At 36.7% G+C, this 26,341-nt stretch overlaps 1 protein-coding gene and 1 long non-coding RNA gene across 2 annotated transcripts in view; both read right to left on the bottom strand.

Annotated features, from left to right (window-relative positions):
- ASXL3 (ASXL transcriptional regulator 3) overlaps positions 1-26,341 on the bottom strand; it is a 124,656-nt gene that overhangs the window by 47,836 nt on the left and 50,479 nt on the right. Inside the window, exons 3-5 of the mRNA XM_066562794.1 lie at positions 19,948-20,056; positions 18,472-18,583; positions 8,818-8,939 (exon numbers count right to left, since the gene is read on the bottom strand). Of these exons, the coding sequence (XP_066418891.1) occupies positions 8,818-8,939; positions 18,472-18,583; positions 19,948-20,056 (343 nt within the window). The remainder of the gene's footprint in view (positions 1-8,817; positions 8,940-18,471; positions 18,584-19,947; positions 20,057-26,341) is intronic.
- LOC136564637 (uncharacterized) lies at positions 1,870-5,838 on the bottom strand. The gene is made up of 2 exons (XR_010784735.1): positions 5,196-5,838; positions 1,870-4,180 (listed from the first exon to the last, which is right to left on the bottom strand). It is a non-coding gene; the product is annotated as an uncharacterized lncRNA (long non-coding RNA).

Genomic DNA, 26,341 nt, shown 5'->3' with positions numbered 1-26,341 from the left:
CACTATGGTAAATTAGAAAAAAACACATGTAGTGCATATGATAGCTTAAATAAAGAATATTTTTCTTTAATGAGATGCTATGTTTACATTTCAAATGCATTCAATCACTTCATGCTAAATGCTTGAGTTAAAAAGCTGCATGTTTTAAATACCTAGAACTTATCACTGTCGTAGTATTCTGTAAGACATTACTACCATCCTATTTGTACAACAAATAAATTTTAAAAAATGAAAGGAAATGAAAGTTCATGTAATATACAAGTTAAAACATTACAAGCTCTCTTAAAATTACCACCAAAACATAATACTTACATCCAGCCTTTCACAAGCAGATTTGCAAAGGACATCTGTGAATCTCTCGCACATAATGAGTATGGAGAATTCCCAGTATTCCCATTCATAAAAATGAACCTGTGACCATCTGTTGAATAATACTGCCATGGTCATTATACAGTGCTTGGCATAATTATTTGGTTTAATGAAGTTATTTTTATTGCTGAAATCTTTAAGTAAACTATCAATCCATTTTCATCCAAAGAATTCAAAATAAAATAAAAAGATGAAAATTAAGAAAACATAAACTCTGAAGATAGATGGCAAAAGAAAAACACCATGAAATTAACAGTGAACTTCTAATTCCAAGTGTTTTTTTTTAAATAAAGAGTTGACAAGAGCAAGGTTCCTTCTGCTTTTCAGAGAGTTTCTATCCCTACTGGAGTATAGCAGTATTTTGGAGGTTTCATGAATGCCATTATATGATCTTAAGAATAGTAATTTCATGTTTAGTTGATCTTAACACAGGAAGGACTTCTTCACCCATGTGACACAATGTTTGACTGTCTTCAGTAAAAACTCAAAGTCATCTTTCAAGCAGGAATGAAAGGAAACAATATAAACTAAAACGTTAACTGGAGATGGGAGCAAAATACCTCCCCAAAAGAGCACCAGAAGCAAACTGTCATCCTCTGTGCACTGATTTTACTGCTGCTCGGCAATTTTCTTTGTTATTTTTCTTTCCCACATCTTTTAAACTCAGAATGAAAAAATGGAGCACACAGATAAACCATTAATGCAGAAAACCACTTTCATTTGAGCTTAAATGCGTGACACGCTGAGAATGTTAAAAATTAAGTCATTATCAACAAAGACATGTAACACTTGGTTGCATTAAGCAACATCGTCCCAGATTTCTACTTGTTCCATAAATGTCAAGTCTACATTCTGAAACTCATGTAATGAAACATAACCTTTGAAATTTCACACATTATGGATCAGAAATGCAAAGCTATGGAATGCCTCCATTCTGCCATGTGAAAACACCGGCTATGATACACTGAGCAAAGTCTCTTGCACAAAATAAGTAACAACTCTACATCATGGTTATGGATCCCAAATTGACAAAGATGAAACAGACTTATGGTTTATCACTGATTCACTTAACACCACCACCAAATCCAGTCTTTGTCTTCTCTGTCACCCTCATTTTGTTTAGTAAAATTAAGAGCCTTTAATTCCCACATCTCAGTTAAATTAAAATTTCTCAGTGGCAACCTGTTTCACAGACAGACAGAGCAGTTAAACTAAAACAGTAAGCACCACAAATCATGAATAGTAAACCCATTATTATTTCCTAGATGCCACTAATTCTTATATTAAACATAAACAAAGCACTCAGTCATAAGCATGCAACCATAAGATTACAACACAATAAAGATGTCCTATGGAAACAACTACAAAGCACAAAATGCCATTTCCAAAGCAAATTAATTTACTTCCAACCATACTAGTACACTAAACATGTTCATGTGATGCCAAGAGTACACAGTTGGTCATCTGGAGATGAAAAGTAGTGTCAGAATCAGCAGGATGGAAGTTTGGAAACCTGGGGTTTATTTTGAAACAATTGCTAACACCTTCTCAAATAAGCATCTATTCTTGTCCCATGCCATTCTCCTACCTTGTGATAGTTACATCTGTATTTGGAATAAAAAATAATTTGTTCATTAGGTTTCAGTAGGGCTCAGGGGCTTTCAGTAGAGCTTTCTGTAGGACTACAGTACACATTAACACTGAACATTTACCTGTGTGCTAACCAACACTGAACTGAAGTGCTTGGACCTTTGTGGGGCAGAACAAGGAGATTTATCTGTTCACATGTGTGTCTGAACGCCTGCAAGCTAGCACTACTTTCTATGGGATTACAACAATGCAGTCACAGCTACAGTTGCTGCAGATCACGACAGACTGCAGAGTAATGCTTTTGGTGCTTTCCCAACCACAGAAAAAAGGACAAAAAACACATGTGATCTGTTCAATGTCTGTTTTGACTTGCATGTGAATGGGAATGATGATAGCATATGCATCAACGCAGTGAAAGCTTTATAACAAAGAGAAGAATTGGGGTTTTTTTTAATGTTTTGTGTAGTATTAAATTAACAACATCCATCAGCTGAAAAGTGTTTTATGGGGAAATGAGTTCTTTGGCACAACAAAGCACATGTAGGTAAGGAAACAGTTTGTAGAAAGCAGTTTAAAAACAAATTAAAACAAAGATAGCAGTGTCAATACAAAATCTTAAAACAGTAATCAACACTTTCCATGATGTGTTGATTTTCAAGCACCCTCTGCACAGGGGCCAAAGCATACAGCAGAGGCTTAATGGCTAGACTCTGCAGATCAAAAATCTTCTCATATTACCACTCAGAGAATTTACATTGCACCAATGTAAGCAGTGTAATGTCTTTCTGCCTGACATCCTGTTTCAGCCTGGGTACTCTTGCTTGCCCACACATCCTGAGCACACAGACTTCTGGGGACCTACCCAACAGCTCCTGGAACACCATTTGCAGATAACTGCTTGTCAACATTTTGTAGGAGGCTTTCTAGAGCTCTGAAGAGTTGTGAGCTGTTCCAAATCCTGCCTTTCCCTGAAAAGACCAACACTTTCTAGGATGCACTTCAAAATCAAGGCATGATTCATTGACACCTGGATATAATTTCATGTTACAAACTATTCAAATCAAAAGCTGTTCCTTTCACATGGCCCAAAAGAAGATACTTAGATATTCACTGTCACTACAAGGAAAAATCACATAACTCCAATGGAAAAGCTTAACTGGGACTCCAGTCTCTAGTGATTTTATTTTCATTAATACAACAGCAATGACCAATCCATCTGAAATAGTTCCCCAGGCTACTTAAGGGACAGGCTACTTACAGAAACACATGACAGATAAATGCAATGCTTAGAACTAGGCTGCTATCTTCAGCTTGACTACCTGAGACTTGGAAAAAGCCACTGCATCTACAGAACAGAAGAGAACACTTTCAACCTATATTTGGGAAGAAGATTTCACTATGTTGCAGTGGCAGGTTTAAACAAAGGTAATGCTCATGCCAGGACATATTTTAAATGAGGGATATTGTCCGACATGGAGCTAGAGGGGCAACTACACTTCAACACCTAAAAGTGCTTTAAAATTCTTTAGTTATTTCTCAGAATAAGAAGTTCTCTAAAATACATTTATTAAAACAGAAAAGGTGCAGGAACCTGCCGTGCAAACACCCCTAGAGGAGAAACAAGCAGAATGCTCCAGCAACTGGGAGGCACTTATAACAAAAGCAGTAAAAAGCAGGGATTGTGTGGATTCCTGTCCCTTTCTTTCCATCACAGGGAAGGACTGAGGACCACGGGGATGACCCAGAAGAAAGTCTCACAAACATTGTCTTGGGTCTTACCAAAGCACTGTGTTGAGCAGCTGGTGTGTGCTGCCCATGCATAGGGACCTTTAGAGGGACATACCGTGCAGCCAGCCTTCGGGCAATGCATGTACTCCCTGAACAGCTTCTGCTGGAACTCTTGCTCTCCCAGCTTCTTTTCCCCCTTATGCAGTCTCCCTGCCATAGCTTCTCTGTCCTCTTCCCTAGACTTGTCTTGGCAATCAGATAATCAGTTTAGTTTATCATCTTCAAACTTCCATTTTCCGGAATGAATATTGTAAACTCCAGTGTCCCTTCCCATGTCTCTCTAGAAGTCAAAAAGCAACATGTTTTCCTTCTTTTCCATTTGTTGTCAGGAAAATTTGTCAAGAATCATCACTTATGTTGCCAGACATCTGATCAAATTCTTCAGCTAGGGAGCCAGAATTCTCCAACTGTGGCATTGGTACATTTGTTGCATCTGAAATGAAACATAAGAAGGTGGTTAGGAGAAACACTGAGCAACTGCACCAAACTCTCTATAACGAGGAATTCAGTACAAAAAATACCTCTCAGTTCACAGTGGATTTTCAGAGCCTTTCAGGAAGACACCCTGCATTTAAATTCTAAGTGATTAGGACAAAATCATAATGATCTCTTCTGTCACCTTTGCTTCTTTGGGGTGAGGAAGGGAAAGCAGGGCAGGCAAATGTATCAGGCTTATATTAGAGGTTGTGAGGGAGCAGTTGCTCAAATGAGTCAAACGAGAGACACCACAGACAGACTCATACTGGATTACTTCCTATGGACAGCAAAATGCTTCAAGATAACCTGCATCTGGCTGTAGTCAAGGAAAGAAGTCCTAACAGAATGAGTGCGGAGGGAGTAAGACTGGTGAGTTTGCTCTTCTCCCAAAGAAAGGTAAGCAGTGTGAGCTGAAGACAGGAAAGCAAATTCACACCACCCTCATGGGAGATCAGGATTTTACCTTCAGTGTCAACCTAGACACTTGGACACCTGTGTCCAAAAAAAAAAAAAAAAAAAAAATGAAACAAACATATCTTGATAAACCAGTTATATGAATTTGGGTAAATCAGGGCTAAATTACAGTGTTAACCATCTTGAAATTTAGTCTCTTGTAGGTTGGTTTCTAAATAAGAATTACATTGTGGTAGAAATGTCAGCCTGAAATATTATTTGGAGCTGGACACATCTAATGTCTTACAATTCAGAAGCAATATATGAGCTAAACCCTAACTTCCCCATTGCTCTATTACTGCTTGGGGCGTGACAGCATCCACAGGAAAAAAAAGGGTGTGGAGTTGCCATTTCTATCATAAGAATAAATCCTACAAATGGGTGCTTTCCTTCTCATTAAAAAACTGCATCTACCCACTTTATGAACTATATAGTGGCACATATATGAACCCAGCCACCAAGCATGCAGACAAAGCCCAAAGTTAAGGAAAACAAAACAAACCATGGCAGTGACATACCTTGTGTTGATTCCCTTATTTCCTGAGCTTCTCTCCTCCCAAACCCACTTGGCTGCTGTCTCTGGAGTTTCTGTCTCTACAAAGAGATCTGGATGCCCAGCACAGTCTCAGACATGTCCTGGTTCTGTATTCAGATCCTGAGTCTGAATGGAGTATCCTTCTCTTCTCCCAACAGAAAATTTATGGGTACCCTTCTTGGTGCTGATTCCAAAGTGCCAAAAGGGAGGCAGGATTTTCTTCCATGTCTGGGAGGTCTACTATCATCCCAGACACCATTAGAGCGCATCTTCAAGTTCTTTCTCCTCTCTTGGTACTGACCCAGGCACCACCTGGTACACTGACGGGCAAGGTGCTCTTACACTTGGCTATCAGAGTCCAACAGACACTAACACCACCTCAATGTCCTGGATATTCACACATTCTCAGTGTTACCTATGTGAGGCCAGTTTGCAGGTATGATCCTTTCTTCTGAGAAATGTTCCAAGAACATCTTGATAAAGATAAATCTGTATACAGCGAAGACTTCCACAAAAAAGTATCACCTCAAGTCAATGGAACAGAAACTGGACCAGACAGAAGCATGTAGATACTATGCCATGACTTGATGTCCATACTGGAGTTAGCCTTGTCCAGAGCAAGAATAATGCACACAGTAGTGTGACCATGTACCACTGCTAGCAGATGCAGGAGTAGTTCAGTACTTTCCCAGGAAGAGGTCCTTACATGCCAAAACTCTCGAGTGCGAAAATGAGGTAAATCAGTATGGAACTGATCAGTACTGATAGGAAATCAGCGTGCCATAAGCCTTCTTTTCAAAGGTACAAGATCAGCAACAGCTGGGCACACATGCCCAAGCACTTCCAACAGCTCAAGGGAAACAGAAATCTGTAAAATCTGCCATCAGAAAGGCAAGCATAAAAGGCAGCTCTACACCGTAGGCTCTTGTCTATACCCTCATGAACAGGAACTTGTTTGTGGGATATCACACTCAGACCAAAGTGTAAGCATTTTACAAGAGAAAACTGAAACTCTGTCAGAAATCAAAGGGAAGTACGAAACACACTCAGTGGTAAAACACTCAAAATCTCTTTCCCAACAAGGACACCATGGAAGGTGGTGAAGCTAGAAAGTTTCCAGACCAAAATGGCAGCCCAGCCTTTGAAAGGTGAGGACACAAGGGCTGATCTTTGACACAGAGCTTATGAAAATCCACTGCAACTGCAAACCTCCTTAGTCCCTGCAAAACACCCCGAATCCACTGCTACCTGAGAGAAGTCAAAACCAAGAGCCAGGGCCCAAAAATTCCATTTCCTCCATGCTCCTTGCAGAGCTCAAGAAAGGCAGCATTGTGAATAATTTGTTTCATGAGAACATCCTGAAATGTGGGCTGTTACAAGCCAAACAGGAGATTGCAACCTAAACCCAGGAATATATCTCCAGAATTCATTTAAAAAAGCAAATCATATGTAAATCCAGCACATAATAATTTAAAGAGAATTACATATGAGCAGTTAATAAGTAGATAAACAGTAGTGAAAATCTTCTATTTCCAGCTCAAATCTTCAAGCAGAACTGCACATTATCAACTTCCCTCTCACTTTATTTTTAGCGGTTACAAAACAAATACATACAAGATCAAAGTAATGTGAAGAACACACTGGTTTTAAATAAATTGAGTAGGAAACTGAAAACTGACTTGTAGGTTTTCATTCTTTGAAGACTGTTTTGCAGGAGATAAAAAGCAACAGCTAAGGAAGACCCCATTACAGTATATGATACACAGTATATATACATTTATATATTATAAGCACTTGCTGAGAGTATGATGATGGCTTATCCTCTGTTATTTTAGCATGGAATCAGGAAGTTTGTGTTGGTTGTAAGAGTGTTACATAGTGTGTCTAAAAGTTTCTTCTGTATTCAAAGGCCTGACAGGTTCTTAGTATGAATTTTAGGTACTATGCATCCATAAAAGTAATTGAAAGATTGGAAAGCAAAAGAATAAATTTCTAACAGCAATTTTATAAATAGAATCACTGTTAAGGTTTATTCACCTCTACTACAATACCAAAACAAACCTGCAATGTATATATATGGCAGTAGCCAACATCTGAAATTTTAAGAGAAAGCAAAGCAAAAAATTACTATTCTACTATACAAATGCCCATTTGTCTCACACTGTACATAGAGAAAACAGTTTGCTGATAGCTGTAATGCTACTCTCATACTCTGAAGTACAGGATCTAATTACCATCAACTTAATTAAAACTAATTTCTTTTTATCGATTACTTAACTTTCTGATGTTGCTTTAACCCTTAGGGAATGTTTTCAAAGATTCACATCAATGTTATGACTTTTTATATTAATTAAGCTATTCTGATTAATTTGCCCTTTTAAAATTATTCTCAATGCTACATATCTGCTAAATGACAAATGGTAGAGTTTAAACAATTACAGAAGTTCAAACATTTGTGGCTTTGCTCTTTTTATTCCCTTCTTTCCCCTTTGCCTACTCCCTCCACCCCTAGGGAAGTTCACAGATCCCAAAAGATCTGTATAGAAGACTTTCCAAGAAGTGTAAATTTTTCACAACTATCCTAATGGTTAGTGAGCTGTTTTGTGCCCACTGCTCAATTTTCCTGAACAAATACGTGTAAGACCCCAATCTAATAATCCTTTTCAGTCCTCAAAGCCTCTAAATAGAACATAACCTTATGTGAATGATAAACATCTACTAATTTTATTGGATTTAAACTCAGCCTGCATGAAAAACTAAAGTGTTTAGAGGAGATGTGCACAGGCTTTGCTTACCTTAAGCCTAAACAAAGAACTCAGCAATAAACTACCCCATGAAATACATGATCTTCATTAAGCATAACTAGGAGAGCAGTTGTGAGAAAAATTACAACATCACCTCATTATCCTAACACTTTAGAAAAGTCTCAACTCCAAATGGAGAAGAGGTCATGATAGAGGTTTTTTGAATTCTAGCTTTTTAGTTTTCATTTTTCATTTTTCTGGCTGTAAGCTGAATTAATTTGGCAATGCTGGAAAATAATTTTCACATTATTATGCTTTCAGCTAATAGGTGACTTTGAATAATCAGCTGCTTTTGCAAGCTTTAATACTTATCATGGAACCTAAATCATCCAAAACCTAAGTTTTTTTAAAAAATAACCCAACCCCACTTTTATACCCTGTAGTAGCAAATTCAGTATGAAAAAAAATTAGTTAGCAGATCATAAAGAAAAACTGAACAAGTACACCTAGAGTGTTTCCTATCTGCAGCACTTCTTTCAAAGTTTTTTAAAAGTTATTATCAACCTCATAAAATTTTCAACACAAATGCTTACATAGGAAAAGCAGGGGTGTGATAATATAAAGAATTCTGCTTACTTGAAATTGACTTTAAGTGCTTACTGCACTTAAAACCCCTTCAAACTCATGACAAATAGGATTGCACCCTCGCTAAAAACATAGCAAAACCCCCAACAAAACGCCACTAAACATAACACTAAAAATCCTTAAGAGACTCTTTAAATTCTGCTGACATCCCACTCACAGAGGAATGACAGAGATGCTAAAGGGAAGCCAACTGATGATCAGTCAATACAAGCTTACCTGTTTAAGTGCTTTCTTTGTGTGCTGCTGGAAGGAAGATACTAGCTTGCTTTGCACCGGTGCATTAGTAAGGCTTGAATCACGATTGGAAGACATTTCCTCAGATGTCTGCTTTGGGCAAACTTTATAAAAAGAAATAAAAAATCAGAATACTGTTACGGGGGTTACCTTCCCTATTTCTTGGAGAGTCATAAGGATGGAAAAATAAACCAACACAAGCAAATGCCTCAAAAACAAAAAGCTTGCTGTAGAAAATTCAGCTGATCTTGAGGTCCACATTAGCTGAAAATCCAGCCATATTCTAAGAAAATGCACTGCTTCACTAATATTTGTACCACATCATACCCTTTCTATGCAGTTCAGGAGGCCTTGCATATTTTGCCTTTCAGGTCCTGAAAGGTAACTGAAATAGTTTAACAGATTTCACACAGAAACTAGATAAAAACTACCTTCCTCATCAACACATTTTAATGGATTATAAGATATCCAAATGAGCATTTATATAAGAGACACTGATGACCCCTGGATCTAAAAAGATTCATACATATGTATCTTCATACCAGATTGTAATGCCTTCTTAGGAGCCAGACTCACCTACTTTACAAGTACCTCTTGGTAAAGCTAAGAACACACTTTGCTGTTTAATGGGTAGACTGGAATATCCTGCAAGATGAATTCTGGTCTCTCAGGTAATACATGCTGCTATACTTGTCAGGTAATACATGCTGCTGTACTTGTCAGCCTTCTAAATAATACATGCTTTAATTAACAAATACTACAGTACTTGCATTAAACAGCCTTTTGAATAAATGTTGCATGCGACACAGAAAAAAGTCTCTTGGTTAAGAATAAATGAAAATATGATTTTTTTTTTAACAGCTTTATTAAACAGATATGAAAGCTGTGAGAATAGTGGGAGGATCCTATTAGTCTTGGTGGTCAGCAGACTCAACTGAAAGGGTTGTAGAAACCTTTCCACTCTTAATGCCTTGCATTACTATTACTCTCACTAGTAACCTAAGAGTGCCCAGCTAAACCAGCATTAGCATGGATCCAGAAATGAAGCAGATTTTCTTCCATTCTACTCTGCTGACTCAGTCCAAGTCTGCCTTCCAGCAGCATTCAAAGCTGGTTTGTGTGTTGACATACCTTCTCTATAATGTTTTGCAGCAGTAAATGTTTTCCCAAGATTTGCCATACTTTGCACACCACCAGAATAGTCTGAATACACTCAAAGAGGCTGCACAGATGTGCCAGAAATAATGTAGCCCAATGTTAATCTATTTCTCTGCTCATCCTTCAGTGGGATGAGCAGACACCTGAAGTAGCTAAGTCCTGTGCCTTTAGCAATGTTTCTGAGGAGAAACATTGTAATGTTCTTTGATTTGTGTTTGTAAGCCAAAAAGACACAGACAGTTTAGCTATCAATAAGTAATGGCCATCACAAGATGCATATGATATTAAACCTTTTTTTGCACTGAAAGAAAAAGTAATTAAAACTTACCTCAGTAAGAGAAAATACACTATATGGCACTGCTGTTATGCCAAGATAACTCTCATATTAGATTAGAATTTTTCATTACCAGGTAAGAGAAATGCTATTTTATCACAAGATTTATAACTGATTTTTGTCCTTTTTTTTCCTTATACTTGCAGGGTTTGTCAAAATACCCAAAGAAGGTGCAACACAAAACAGGTTCTGAGTTTACAGAATCACCTGGTTTGGATCAATCTTTTCCACATGATTAGCAAAGCTTACTATCAAATAAGACAACGTAAAAGAACTGCAAAGTGTCAGCAGAAAACAAACAATAGCTGGTTTATATAATCCAAATCACTGCAACAGCTAAGCTCCTGAAACAAAGAACACCTACATAAAAATAAAAATGTGACATTTCAAATTGCCCAGATTTTGTCTTCTCCTTCAAAGAAACTTTTTTTCACTGTCAAAGAGTAATTGAGAGTCAAAGAATTGAAGAAGAAACCCCAGAAATAGCATGTGCACATAAACCCCAAAGTTAACAAGAGGAGAAGAGAACACATTCAAAAATCCCTAAAGAATGGAAACTGGTAAATTTAAGCGCCCCTCCTGAAACAGGAGAGATACAACGTGACCTGTCATGATAAACCTACTCCTGTTCCCCAGATTCACTGCAACTCCTATTACCTTCTTGTTGAAATGGGAAATTCAGATTTTCATAAAGGTGATCTAGGATATTATCCAGGAGTCTCCCCTACTTATTTTGGTGATAAAGCTCATCCTCAAGAGGTTTGACAACTATCTGATGATGCTCAACACCACAACCAAAAACATCAAAGTCATGATATAACAGGAATAAAAATAAGCATAGCTCTGTATTAATTTTTTACTTTCATTAATTTCTCTTTTAACAATAAACCTGGAGTTGTGACAGAATTTATATTTATATATAAATATAAATATAAATATAAATATATTTATACTTTTAATTCCTATAATTACTACAGTTTTGCATAAAATAATTTTGGTGTATTGGTTTATTTTGCCTCTGTTCCTTTGAATCTTTTAAAACAAAGCTAAACCAAGAAACAGGGGCTGTTCTAGTGAGTGAAACAACTGGAACTGAAACCCACTGAAACGATAACTTTCCATCACTGCAATCTCTCCTACAGATACAGAAAGAATACCTCACTTCAGGCTGTGTTCTTTAGTGCAACCCAAAACTAGTTTGTTCAGAGTTTTGAAAAAAATCCTGAGTTTTTCCTGTAGTTCATGATTAAAGAAATACATACATGAGGTTGAAATACGCTGCTTAAAATATTTTAAATGACACTGTGATTAGAGAAACTCAACCTAATTTATTTATAACAAATTATACTTCATTCATAAAACTTACTCTGTACATTCTATTTTTTTTCAGATACCTTGTAGCTTAAAATAGCAAGATAGTAGGAAACTATTTTAAATGTCACTTTTTATGTTTTAATTAAATTTCCATTTCCATTTAGAACCAGCTTGATAGAAAACATGGCTATGAACCTAACCCTCTAGTAAGTAAGAAATGCCATTGCCTATTTTCCAAAAGCAGAAGACACAAGCATTAAAAATCTAAATACATTGTGTTAAATTATACAATTGCTTAATAACTTATAGAGTCTACTGATTTTATTAGCAAAAAATAATACTAAAATTGACATACAAGTTTATTTAGAAGATAATCAAGATATTGTTAAAAAACAATAATTGTTTTTTCTGTATGAAATGAAATACAAATATGAGACCCTGAATAAATTTAATCTTTAAAACATCTTCTGCTACTTAGCAATTTAAATCAATCTGTGCCAAAGTGTGACTGCATTAAAATGCATGTGACCACATGAAATTGTCATTATTTCTTAATTTCTATGGATAAAGTCCAACCGTTTTTCTCTGAATGGGTCAGACATAAAGAAAGGGAAAAATATGACAGAAAGATACATAAGTGAAGTCATTGATGATCCTAGTGAAAAACCCAACGCCTTAAGAACAAAACAGACATTTTTCCTATGGAAACCAAAGATCACCGTAAAAGAAAAACAAATTTAAAGTGTTCTTTGTACATATATACAACTTGGGAAAGCTGCAACCACTTTTTCCATAAGCACTGAAGATCCATGAATATTATCAGATCCACATTCACTTGAAAATCTGTATCAGAAAAGAATGCTAAAAATAAACCGGGTGCTGGGGAGGGGGGGAAAAAACACCTTAAGAGAATGTGACAGATAGAGGGAAAATATTTGGGTAGCAAATAAAGACAATTCACCATTATTGCTACAGGAGAAAAAGGAAACAAGAGTGGTTTTAAGCCTACAGGAGGCATTTCCATTTAGTGGAGAATAATTAGGCTCCATTCTTTAAATCGGCTTCCTCAAGGGCCAGGACCGAGTGAAGGAATAAAGAAAAAGCAACTATTAAGCTGTAAACTGTTAGGTTATGAGCTGGAAGAGCAGCTGGGTTTCTGAAGATAAGACCTCCTTAGTGAGTGTTCAGAGACTGTTAACATGAACGATAGAATTAGAATTATGTAGCAAAAAGAGTATGTTAAAAATGTTTTTGGCAAACTCCATTTAAAATAACCTCTTCCATTTTTCCAATACTAGTTTTGTTAATTATTATGAAAGGCTTTAATTTATAAAAATAAGCAATGCTGTCTTTAAATTTCAAATTTTACAGGCTATCTCCATTATTTTTATTACCTTTTACCTTCCCCACCCAATAAATGACACCCATGTAAAACATATTAGAACACATGTTTCTTCAAAGAAACAAAGAACACAACAAAAAATTATTGTGTCTCCTTGCCACTGAAAGTTATTAGGAATAACTGTAAACAGATTTATGTAACTAGATGGACAGGGAAATTCCTGCCCAGTAAAGGGCTTATTTTCCCAAAATAAACAGCACAATTAATTTCTACTTCAGTCAGATCATCTTGATTTAAAATCAAACAAGCAAAATCAACAGCAGTCCACTTCCCTTTTTTTTAAAGTAACCACAGCAGATGAGAAGGATTGTTTACTAATAGCCACATTACAAAACACAAATTAATATTGTTGCCATATGCTAAAGACTAGAGTCTACCTCAAGCATAAAATGTATGCACACACTCTGGAGATATGAAATTTCAGAGAGAACTCCCTCAGGAAAACATACACACAATAGCTCTCCCTAAAATATCCATAAAATTCAATATTTTCTTTGGTGACACAGACCTATACTTGTATTGACATAAATAGTTGCACTTTGCCAGCACAGATGTATCGAGTAATTCACCTCCATCACTCTTTGATCTCTAGAGCCCAACTTGCCAAAACTGAACAATTCAGAACTTGGCTGTTGCCATCAGCTCTTGAAAATGAAAACCAGTTTGGGAGTTAGTTAATTGTATGAGTTTGCCAAAGCAAGCAAAAACAGATGTATACATCAAGAGTACTACAGTGACTGCAATATTCTTTCTGAAAAGCAATACTAGCACTGTGAATTAATAAATAGTATTGAATAGTATCTTTTGGAAAAAGACATCAAATACCACATCAGCTTTGTAGCTTGCACTGAATCCCATTTATTAGTAGTATGTTTTTGAGCCCAAACATTTCACAAAACTTAGAAAACTGTGAATCCTTATTCCAAAGCAAGTCAAAATTTTCCACTGAAAATATACAGCCTGTCATCACTAAGCCACCAATTTCTTAGACCTCATTAACTAATGTACAGAAAAAAAAAACAAACAGATGAGAAACATCCTCAAACTTCACAGTATCTTCTCTTATTCTTATGACTGCCTTCAAGAAGTCATGAAACAAAAGAAATTAAGCTCAATCTCAGGTACCATATTTTCATTTTATAGTTGCAGGAAGATGAAAGAAAAATACACCAAAAAAATCTAAGCAAAGTGAAAAACTTCTCTTGCTGATGTGTCACCCAAAATGCTATGTTTGAGCTGCTACTTCATTGCTGCTCTTCTGCTTTTAGAAGAATCTATCTCACATCCAGATGTTGCCACGTGTCACAAACATTTTCAGTAGAATCATCCAATATTATTCCCAAGAGACAAGATGCTAACAGTAAAAGGTTTCACTGAATCGCCAGGAATTCCATTCCTGGAAAGGAACTGAATGTCCAAATGGGGACTCAGGTTTCAAACAGTGGTGAATATACACTCTTTGCTATAGAGTTATCTAGGGCTTCCTAGTCTAAAAAGCACAAGGCGTTCAAAAGCACAGTAGCTACAAAGCAAAATTTCAGGATTCAGCATGAACATAATCCTCTGCTGTCCATCATTTTGTCAGCTATCTCTAAGAAAATTACCTAAGGAATTAACCTAAGGAATTAATTCTGCCATTTCATGTTCATAGTTGAAGAACATACAGTTCTAGGAAGTGCTGAAAAACAAAGTGTTTCAAGAAGAGACACACATTGCTGGTGTTTGGGCACACATGAGAAGCCCTGATGGGGCTGAGGTGGGAAGGGAAGTCACGCTGTAGCAGGAATTGCCGTGTCCTCCACACGTACATCATTGTGCATTCCATTGGCTTGCACGAAGACCATTTTTAATCAACTGTGCTACGTGGCTGATGGATTAGCCCTGGCTTCAGAAACCCTAGGGACAAATGCTTTTTGAGAACTGAACATCCTATTGATGGGTAAAAGGATATTATAGTCATCATTTTCCCAGGCAACAGTAATTGGGATTTTAATTCTTTTACCCACAGCATCTTTACATGCTACCCCTGTATTTGAGGAAAATGGAATTTTAAAGATATGGGACTGCTACAGAGCTTCAATTAGAAATCCCATTTCAAACAAAATCAACTGTAGCATAACAAGTTTCTTTAACATATGCCTTTGGAGAAGGTGGGGAAAGAAAAATTCTCCCCAGCATCTGCAAAATCCTGAGGTGTGACCATTCTACTTGTCTACTTAGCAATACTGATGTGGTGTAATAGCTTTTGCCAAGTCTTTTTTTCATAAGGGTTAGGAATTTTTATATTGTTATGCTAGTAAAATTGTTCAGTAGCCTGCATTTATACTGCAAAAAATGTGCCTGCTGAGGAATGATGTGATTCTTCTCTGAGTGTCAGCTGGTACCTTTTATTCTGAAAGACTCTGGTCTAAAAGCCCACAAATGGGCTGAGGCTGTTGCTTACAGTTCCATCCTTTTGCTTCCAGCTACATTTGAAGAGGCATTTTTTAAACTCTTGTTAAACAATTTCTGATCAATCTGTCAGAACTGTGGCTTCTGGACTCTATCAGAGTGGAAAAGGGCAAATAAAAATGTAATCAATTGGGCAATTAAGAATTCAATGTGCAAGCAACGCCCATCCTCATAGGTATCACACATATTCTAAAACAAGTCAGAGAATTTAATGAAGTGTTTTTTGCACTGAACTAAATGCTACTTTTATGCCACAGAATAATTTCCTGGAAAGAAAAAAAATCCCCAGCTTTAGTGTGAAAAGTGTAATTGGTCTGTTAGACCAAATATTTTCTACAGAAATAACTATTCTCAAATATTTACAAACCGATCAAGTCACCACCTCACCTTTCATAAACTAATGAGACCATCCCTATTAAATTCCCCAGAACAAAGGAGGTATTTGTTCACACAGAACTTCTTATGTGTCTTTTATAAATCCTTTCCTGTTTACCTCAATTCCTTCTTACAGCTATAATGAATGCAATACACTGGTAATCATTTAGCTAGTGCTATACCCAAAGGAAAATCTCTGCCTATATTCCTTAATCAGTACTATCAGAATTACAGTCTAAGAACTACATTGGACTAATTAGCAAAAGCATCTCATTCATGTTCAATTTATTTTCTGTTGTGATTCTTAAATGCTTTTCAGATATACTGATTTATTGAACACATTTTTCTGCTGCATAAATATGACCTCTTTTTTTGCTTGAAAGTCTAAAAAAATTAATGCTGTTCAACTGCAATAATTTACAAGGCAATCACAAGAAGTATCACAATTATTATTTATTACCAATAAATTTAAACTAGAAAGATTTGATAGTTTTCAAAAAATTATTGACATAAAAAAAATATTGAATGAAGAGTGGTCAAATCACATCCTCCAAAGCAAAATGCCTACTGTGGATGGTGATTCCTATGACTTTGCAGATTAAATAATTTGTAATTCCAATCCACCAAAAGCTGGACATATTTTTTGGGCATGGTCCTATTTTAAGCCAAGCCTTCTACACTGTAAATGAAATCAGAATTCTAAGTGTATATAAATGATATCTTCAACAACAAACTTGCACTCTCAAGAAATGATATCATCAAACATGTTTTGCAAAATTATGTCCTGTACTAGCTGACTGATATGCTATTTATTAAATATATGCTGCATTTAACTCTTAATTGATCGTGTCAAGCATTGGCTTTTCTATATGCAACAGACACTCACTATTGCCATCCCACATACTTTTTTAAAATATATCCATTGATAACCATTGCAGGACAAAAGAATTAAAATGTCCTGTTTTCAAAATGTTAAATATATTGCAGTTTTCCAAGATTTGTTAAAGATGAAAAATGATGGAAAATTCTCAGCTTTAAAACCAATCTAGGTGTAATTTAATGCTCTATTTCAAAATGTTAAATTTTTTGCTGCTTCTCTTTTATGTCATCACAAGTGCTATAATTATTTTTATTACTGTGAACTGTGAAAATAGTACATAGCCTGCTCCCAGTCAAAACCCAGCAATTTTCTACTTCTGGAATTATGACATCCTATTTACATCCTATAATATCCTATTTACATCCTAACACTCCTAAATAATTGCCTGGGGTCTTTTTGCCATGATTTTTATTTGCTTACGACAAGTAACACCAACTTTTGCTTTGCATTTTTAACTGTATTTACACTGCTTTTTACTGCTCTATTCTTCCTGCAATCAACAAATTTTCTGAGTATCAAAGAGGAATTGTTAAAGGATATGTAAGTTCACTTACATATGTAGCAATCAAACCACTGCACATGCAGAGTCTGTTAAATTATAGACATCATATATCAAAGAAAATGAAGAAGCAGAGACTTTTAATAACTCTGGACCTTTGTTTCCACAGAGCTTCAAAACTTCAGTCCTAGACAGACCCACAACATGCCTTGGGAAGTTCTGTTACTCCTATCACTGAACACTATGATTTTCCAATGCTGCTGGAGAGCAATACAAAAACTGCAGTATCAGTCCTGTAAAGGTGCAGCCTGGGAGCTAAGTAAGCTGCTCAAGCTAAAAAAGGAAGTCTGTAGCAGAACAACAACACGAGCTGAGCCTTTTCATGCCCTAGCTGTAGACAGGACACCGTCTCACCATATACCAAGTAAGCCAAAACAGGAGGCAGCAGTCCAGCTGTGGGACAGATTGAGATGGGACAGCAGAAGAGAACTGATCAAGGGAAGGTTCATTTCAGAAGTCCTGGACAGTCTGATTTTTTTTTAAATAAAGCATTCACTTTATAATCACTATGAGTGTAGTTATAATAATACTCTTGTTACTTGCAAAGTAATTTTATGTGACTGATGTTCTCCTTATGAATAATTATTAACTCTCAAAAATGAAAAAAAAAATATTTCTAAGGTTGTCATTTTTAAGTTATTTCAATGTTTCAGTTTGCCATTATTTTAGAGGAAAAAAATGCACAGCATTTGATACTTCAAGATGTCATTATGTTATGATGGCAAACAGGAGTAGCTCTGCCTGAAAGAAAAAAAAATACAAACCTTTGTCCTCTGCCCAGAACTCTACTGAGGGACCAACCCTGCATGTCCACACTGAAATCAATGAGATGTCTGAATCTGACAACTGCCAGTCTGAAGCCTGGTAAAGGCAAATTATACTTCAGCTCTGGGCCCTAAACAAAAAAATGTAAGCCAAAAAATTACCTACTGAAAACACACCCAACATCATTACACTTTGTCTTTTAAAACCTTAAGTCAAATAAAGGCATTTAGCGTTCCTGATTCCTTCATAAGGCCAAAAAAGAGAGGGAATTACTCAAAATAGTTCCACTGAGTACAAAAGATTATTTATACTGCTTAGAAATCACACCATGAAAACCTGAAGAAAACAAATTTTTTTCCCCAAAATATGCCCTCTAATATTGAGATTAAATCACCTACCACCATTTTCTTCTCCATTATTATTGTTTGTCTCAGCCATTTCAGTGCCATCTAACTCAGATTCACATCCTAAATCCAATGTTCCATCAGTAGGGCATGTTGATTCTTCTTTCTACAGTTAAAAAATAAAAATAAAAATAAAATTAACAAGAAAAAAAATCAATCATGATCCTGCTGCATCTCCGAAAATAGATTACTGCAGTGTACTCTCATGCTTACATTTCAGAAAAACCAAGAATAAAATAAAATATGCCTGTGAGTTACTCTAGAGAGAGCCATAAAAAAACAGACTTTCATGAAAAAACTTGCAAACTAAAAGAGAAAAAGCTGTTTTGTGAGGTCATAACATGATCTTTTTAAAACCAAAAAAGTCATATAAAATGCAAGATCTTCCAGTTTTCCTTCTTGTTTTTTTTTTAACAGAAACAGACTTGTGTGGCTGTTAAAAATCCTAGTTTTCCAGTTGAGTGTCTACAACACTGCAGCAAAACACAAATCCTTTAATGTTTCTTTTCTGCCTTTGCCTGTTTCCTGAATTCAAATAGCTGAAGCAACCTGGAGCTCACAAGCATGGGAGTGATTGTGAATTCCTGGAATTGTGCCAAGAATATCTCCCGATTTAAAGAAAAACAACAGCATTTGTTCTAGTAAATTAGGAAAGACAGCTTCTGAAAACTATTAATTCAATTTCAAATATTCAAGTATTTCAGGATTTTTAGTTAGCAGGAGCTGACAAATTTATATACTTTTATATTTTTATACCCTTACATCAAATACATCTGTCATAAATTACAAAAGATCCTTCGCCCCAGCCTAAAATTTCAATTGACTACATTTACACTGCCAAGCAGATAACCTCACTTTCTTTTTTCTCATCTCTGCCTCACATTATTCCACTTCTATTGTGAAACTCCTTTAAGTTTGATCATGTGCAACAAGAAAAAATTTCTGCCCACAATAAACATCATGTTCATACCAAACCAAAAAAATTAAAAAGAAATATAAATAGAATAAAGGCAAAATTCTATCACTATAATTATATTCCTTCTCAAAAGCAATGATGCAACCATTGAAATAAAAGCTGATTTATATTAGACTTGCAAATAATTTTTCACTATTCAAAAATCAAACATCAATACAATTACTTAATTAGAAAGTCAGTGATCCTCTTGAGCTCACTAGTCCTAAAACAAAGGCCTTACTGTGAACAACTCCAGTAAAGCAGCATTTTAACTAAGCTACGTGTTTTTTATACCATGTGCCAAATTCAAGAACACGTATATGCTTTCTAGGATAAAACATTCAATGTTTACTTTCATTATAAATCCTTTTAAAAGACATCTGAAAGCAGTTAGAAGGACTATCAGGTCATTTCCTTGCCAAAGAATCTAATCTGTTTACCTTTATATCTATTGAGACATTCATAAAATGGATTAATAGCTCTATGTACAATCCATATACAAAATTTAAACTTACTTTGAGAGCATAGAGTCCTGATTTCCCAGGGATTTTGAAGAATGTTCCATCACCTACACGAGTGTTAGTATGAAGCATTGCATTCAGGCAAGCTAATGGAGAGGTTCCACTGAAAAATAAAATTGTGCAGTCTAAGATTGAGTGCCTCTTGTAAAACTATTCCCTCATTCTATTTTTTTAAAAACTCATGCTTGCCTGTTTTTTTTGTCTATCCCCCCCCCGCCTTTTTTTTTAATTCTCTCAACCCTGAAAACATCTACATTACAATAACAGGCCAGTTTCAAACTTAATCATATGCATCTGTCCCCTAGGCTTGAGGCAAAAAGTCTGTGAATTATAATTACGTTTTTCTTCATACAGAAACCAGCTCCACATTCTGAAAGAACCAAAGTCCAAATATTTATGTGAAATTACTTCATAAATAACACCATGAAGCCTCATTTTTAAAATGTTACAGACAATGTGGCTGCTGCACATGAATGATCAAAACAGTACCAAGTTCAAGGGCAGCTGCATCCCATAGGATGAAAGGCAACAAAAGAATATTAAAGAGCCCAGAAAGAACACATTTAAAATTAAAAGTGATATATAGTAAAGCCTTCTTCTGGTTCAACATGGTCAGCATGCATTATTATATACAAATATAAGCACATTTGTGCCTTTTATGAAACATTATCTTTTCGAATTAGAATTGTTTTAGAGATTATGAGACTGACATCCTCAAGGTAATAATTTTAATACCACTGTGGAACGCATGTTAAAGGACTATTTAAAAAGAAACACAACACATTTAGAAAAAAAATGAGCATTTGGACAGGCATATCTTTGTACTATATACATGTTTACATCAGAAAAAGAAAGCAAATATTCCTACCCTAGCTAGATGTATACTATTCTGAAAAGTTGATCTAAAAATGCTGGGGAAGAAGGCAGTCATAAATTATTTTATTTTAATTTAAAAATTGAAGTACAAGATCTATAGATGTACTATCACATCTTTATCCCCATTTGCTGGCTACTGTACACGGTGTACTCAGGGACTGAGCCTGAAACTGTGCTTCTTCCCTGGGGTCCCCAGTCTGCACGCACGCTTATCTTCAGCCACGTAAATATATTCCACTTGGTTAAGTGGAACAATGCCTGTGCATTAAATTAAGTGTGTTGCAAAGTATTTCAGGATTAATTATATACTCAACTATAAACCAGGAGCAGGGGCTTCAAAGTTCATCAGAAATTATTCTTCCTTATTCTGTGGTATTATAACACAACATCCAATCTTGGTTGAAAATTGCAAGTCTGATTTTTTTTTTTTTAATACATGAAACTCGATTGAAATTGTTGTATTTCATATGGTTATGCTTTCTGTTGATTTCCATGGCTCTGTTACAACAAAATTCATCCTTACTGTACATATATCATTATTTTAATGGCAAGATCGATAGTGTGGTAATTGCTCTTCCGGTAAAAATTAAACTATAAAGTGCCCTCAGGCCAGGAAGTCCTGTCTATTATAATTTATTTACTGCAGGTCACCTAATGTATCATATTACTACATCTAAAATAAGAAATTGCAGGTAAAAATACTGCTTGTTGATAAACACATCAGATATGCAATAGATATTTATTTTATGGGTATTCTAAACATGATCACGCAATATGAAAACTCTGACAAGTTTCTGTGGTTTCTTTGGCTTCCCTGCAAATAAAACTAGAGGCACATTTGGTTTTGATATAATACTTTAACAAAATACAAACCTAAATAAGTTGGAAATAAAATGATCCTGCTAGCAGTGGGACAGAAGACATTAGGAGAGTTCATTGAGTTTAACGATTACTTAAACACTTTTGTAATATGTAGGATACTTCTCTTTACACATTTTCCTTACTGTATTAATGCTTGACAAGCAAAGAGACAAAGCATTTAATACGGCAGTTACGGTTGTGTAATTTCTTCCATATGTTAACATACATAACGTGAAGCAATTTCAACTCTCTCAGACTTGGATCTTTTTAGTGAAACATTATCACCGATTAAGGCTTTCTCTGCAAGACAGAAAGAACTTGCTGACTCTGCAGCAGAAGAAAAACTTGGTATGTCAATAAGAAACAAAACTGTGTGTGCATGTATGCACGATTTGTATTCTCCTCCTATTCTGATGGATATACGCTGGACACTTATTTTTAGATATTATTAACCAGTTGAAACGATACAGGATGAATGAGCCCAAAATAGAGGATTTGGCAACATCTTATGATCACTACTGTGCTCACAGCAGATATCTTAATCTTCAAAGTCTAGACAACTGGCAAGTGGACAACAGAAACTACTCTCTGACTTAGAAAGAAACCCGTATCAGCTACTGAGCCAACAAGCACTTTAACTACTGCTATGCTTGTTTCTTACAGGTATCTGCAACTCCTAATGGTATGCAACCAAAGGGCCATATCCACCCTTCCTGAAAACTGGACTTGGGTATGTCCATAAGGAGCACAAAACAAACCACACAGAACACACTTAAGATGCAAATAAAAATAATATGGGAACACTGAGGGGTGGGATTTATTTTGAGCTAACAGATAAAACTGAAATTCCATGGTGTCCTTTGTCAGCTCTGCTTTGACCCATGTCAACCAATGACTTGCCTATTCTTCTGTCAGCACTGGCATCCTTAAAACACTGTATTAAAAATCCCAAATGTTACACACAACTGACACTGGAAATGCTTGCAACACATGCTAGCACAACACATGAGACTGTGGTTCAAAAAGCCAGGAATCATAGATCCCCTGATGTAGACTGATGTCTGAATCATAGAGCACTTTCTGAGGGATCTGTACTACTTATTGCATGTTTTCTAAATTCTCCTACAGCCTGAGGACATGTTCCTTCTGCTCAGAGCTCCTGGCATGTATTAATATAGCAGTCAAGGCCTGAGTATCTCTGAATATCAAAAATGGCACAGCTTGACCCCAGTTCCTAAAACACTCCAAATCAGTTCAACTTTGATTCAGTTAAATGATATTGGATACAATAATATTCTACTTTGTAACTTGATATCTGTGAATTTTTAGAGCCATAATATATTTTAAATTGATATGCTGCAAGTTTTATTGCCATAGTCTGCACACAAGAAATATGTTTACCATTTACAGTCTTCAGATGCAGAACTTTCATACTATTTATCATCATTTGGGTGAGACTGCTTTAAACCACTGTGGTATTCTAGAAGCCATTTATATATAGAAGTTACAATCTGCAGCACTATGTCTTTAAGATTGGTATTTTTCTGCTTGTATTTTATATATTTTCTGTTTATTTTATATACCTATACATCTATACACATATACAAGCAGTATTGCCCCACACACACTCTCAAAACAGTTAAAAAGATGAAAAGTTACTTACTTTCTGTAAAAGTGATGTTATGATGTTACAACAACCAGCAACATAGGAAAAAAAAGAAAACAAAACACTCATTAACCTTCCAATAAAAAGGTTGCTAATACAACTTCATCATTGATAAGACATCAGGTATTTCAATGTTTCATAAATTTTCTTTCCCAAAATCACTATATACTGGTAGTACTTCAAAATTCCTGCATATTATCAAATAAAACTTTGCACCCCCGACTCCCCCAGCCAAAATTATCTCCAACATTTTGTGATTCTGGGCTCCCTCTACTGGTCACGCAGCCAGTGTTACCTAAATCGAAATCCCAGACTTTCCACACACCGATCTCTGCTAAAACATGTAGGGGAAGTACAGACTTCCGTTATTTCCTCCTCTGCCACCCTCCCCAAAACCCTATTAAAAATTTGTAAAAACACCAGTAAAAACGTGACTTATTTTTATATTGGAAACTTCTCAAACACATGGTTCTGTCAGAAAAACCCTGAAAACTTCTGTGGTTATGCATATAATTCTAATGGTCTTTGCTAGACTGCTTGCCAAGAGACAAAAATTATGATCTTGGCAAAATAAAGATGTCTTAAATATGGAAAATAAATTGACTAAAGCTGCCTTGTCCAGGCAATATAGTGTGGCAGACAGTGAAAGTTCCCTGACATTTTGCAGACAAGGAACCTTGGGTCCTGCAGCAGCAGCATTTCAGCCCCTCAGCCCCACTGTAGCTGGTGTAATCCCCTCCTCTGCCTGACATATCCCCAAGTCTAATGATGACTGCTGTAAGAGGAGCACCTAAGTGTCATAAATTTGTTCAGTATTTATTTGTTTGAATCATCTGCTCTTTTTATACACATCCATAAACAGTCACAAGGGAGCAACAATTTTTACTCACTGCTAGAAACAGAGTAAAACCAAAAGGCTTAAGAACTAATTTCTAGGCATGATTTGAAGTCACACAGAATACAATATGTTTATAATGCATGTAAGTTACACCAATATTAGAGTGACAACAGATAAAGAAAATAAAACTGATCAGGAAAGACCTCAGAAAACCCACTTGTGTGGTACAGTAAATGGAAAAGTAAAAGAAAACATAATTGTAATTTTCCAGAAATATGTAAAAAGCTGTTGAAGTCAATGGAGATGAATGTTCTTCACAGCCACTGGGGGAAGAAACAGAAAGTTCATGGATAGCCTAAAAGTGTGAATGTAGCTGCTGATGCTTTAATCAACACCAAAACAGAGCAGGGGAGTTTGTAAAATGACCTTCATCAGATCATCCACACACCAGTCCCAGCTGATTCATAGACTGAAACCTGTCCCAGTGTTTGTGTTGAATGATCTCTTGAGCACCCATCCAGCACTGTTATTCTTTACCTCTTCAATAAATCGACATTTTGGTTAAGGCTGAGGTTAATCCTGTGTCCTAAGTGTACTTGGTCCAACACATTCAGCAGCTAGAAATGCTGGAGAATTGACTCAGTCTCTAGACCTGCATTGTTTGCTGAAGTGTCCCACACAGTGCTGCATGCCTGGTGTGATGAGGCCCTTTGGCTTCCTCTTAAAAGCTCTCCCACAATCTTCAAGGAGCCATGTTCCCACAGTCCTGCTGTCAAGTGTCAGCAAAATGTCCCAATCTGCCTCACAAGGCTATGGCTGTGACCTAGCTCAGGAGTGACACAAAAAACCACCAGGAACCTAAGCAGCTATACCAAAATGAGAAGACAGCTGTGCTATTTATCAGGATGACAGGCCAACTGCTGCTGACCAGTCCAGAGCTGTTCTCCTCCCACAGCCAGGTTTGACTGAACTGGCAGGGCTGCAGCAGCAGTTAGTGCTGGGGCCAAGGCACATCCTACCAACCTGGGCTCAGGAGGAACAACCAGGAGATACCCAATGAATTGAAGACTGAATAAAAGACTGAATGAAAGACCCAGATATTTTAATATATTCAAATGGCATAGGATCCTTCCCTTGGCACAGAGGGAAGCAGAGAGCACAGGTAAACAGTGGAAAACAAAGCTGTTGGTGAGTGCAAGATTTGCCAACCATCTACAAATGTCTCATCAATAAACCCATCAAGTTAGTCTAAACAAACCAACCAGTTGTCCCTGGTTGGACATCACTTGCCCACTAAAGCTGCTTTATCACTCCCCTTCTCAGCTGGGCTGTGGAGAGAAAATATAAGGAAGGGCTCATGAAGTAAGGTCAGGGAAAGATCACTCAGCAATGATCACCACAGGCAAAATGGACCTGACTTGGGGAAATAAGCATTGAGTTTATTACCAATCAAATCAAAGTACGAAAATGAGAAATTAAACCACACCTTAAAACACCTTCCTCCCCTCCTCCCCTCCCTCCTTCCTGGGCTTAATTTCACTCATGGTTTTCTCTATCTCCTCCCCAGCAGCATAGGGGAATGGGAGTTGTGGTCAGTTCATGACACATTGTCTCTGCTGCTCATCCCTTTAGGGTGGGGACCCCTCACACTCTCTCACTGCCCTGGGGTCCCTTCCATAGGGTGCAGTCTTTCAGGACCATGGTCTTCATCACAGGCTGCAGTGCAATCTCTGCTCCAGCATCCGAAGCACCTCCTCTCCCTCCTTCTTCACTGACCCTGGTACCTGCACAGCTGTGCCTCTCACATATTCTCTCTCCTCTCTGCAGCTGTAGTTGCTGCTGTGCAGGGCTTTCCCCCCTCCTTAGCTCTGTTACCCCAGAGGCAGCACCATCATGGCTGATGGGCTTGGCTTTGGGCAGCAGGGGGGTGGTTTTGGAGCCAGTTGGCATTGACTCCATCGGACATGCGGGAAGCTTCTCATAGAAGCCACCCCTGTAGCCCCCCACTATCAAAACCTGGCCTTGAAAACCCAAAAGACACAGAAAGACTGCAAGCAGTATATTTGCTTTCTCAGACACTGTTATATACAGACTACATATTCCAGGTACAACTGCACTTGGCCATCCTTATTTCAGTAGCGAAATTG

Source organism: Molothrus aeneus, chromosome 1, assembly GCF_037042795.1.
Source record: "Molothrus aeneus isolate 106 chromosome 1, BPBGC_Maene_1.0, whole genome shotgun sequence".
NCBI lineage: Eukaryota > Metazoa > Chordata > Aves > Passeriformes > Icteridae > Molothrus > Molothrus aeneus.
The sequence above is the reverse complement of the archived record's forward strand: the minus strand, read 5'-3'. Positions and strand labels throughout refer to the sequence as shown.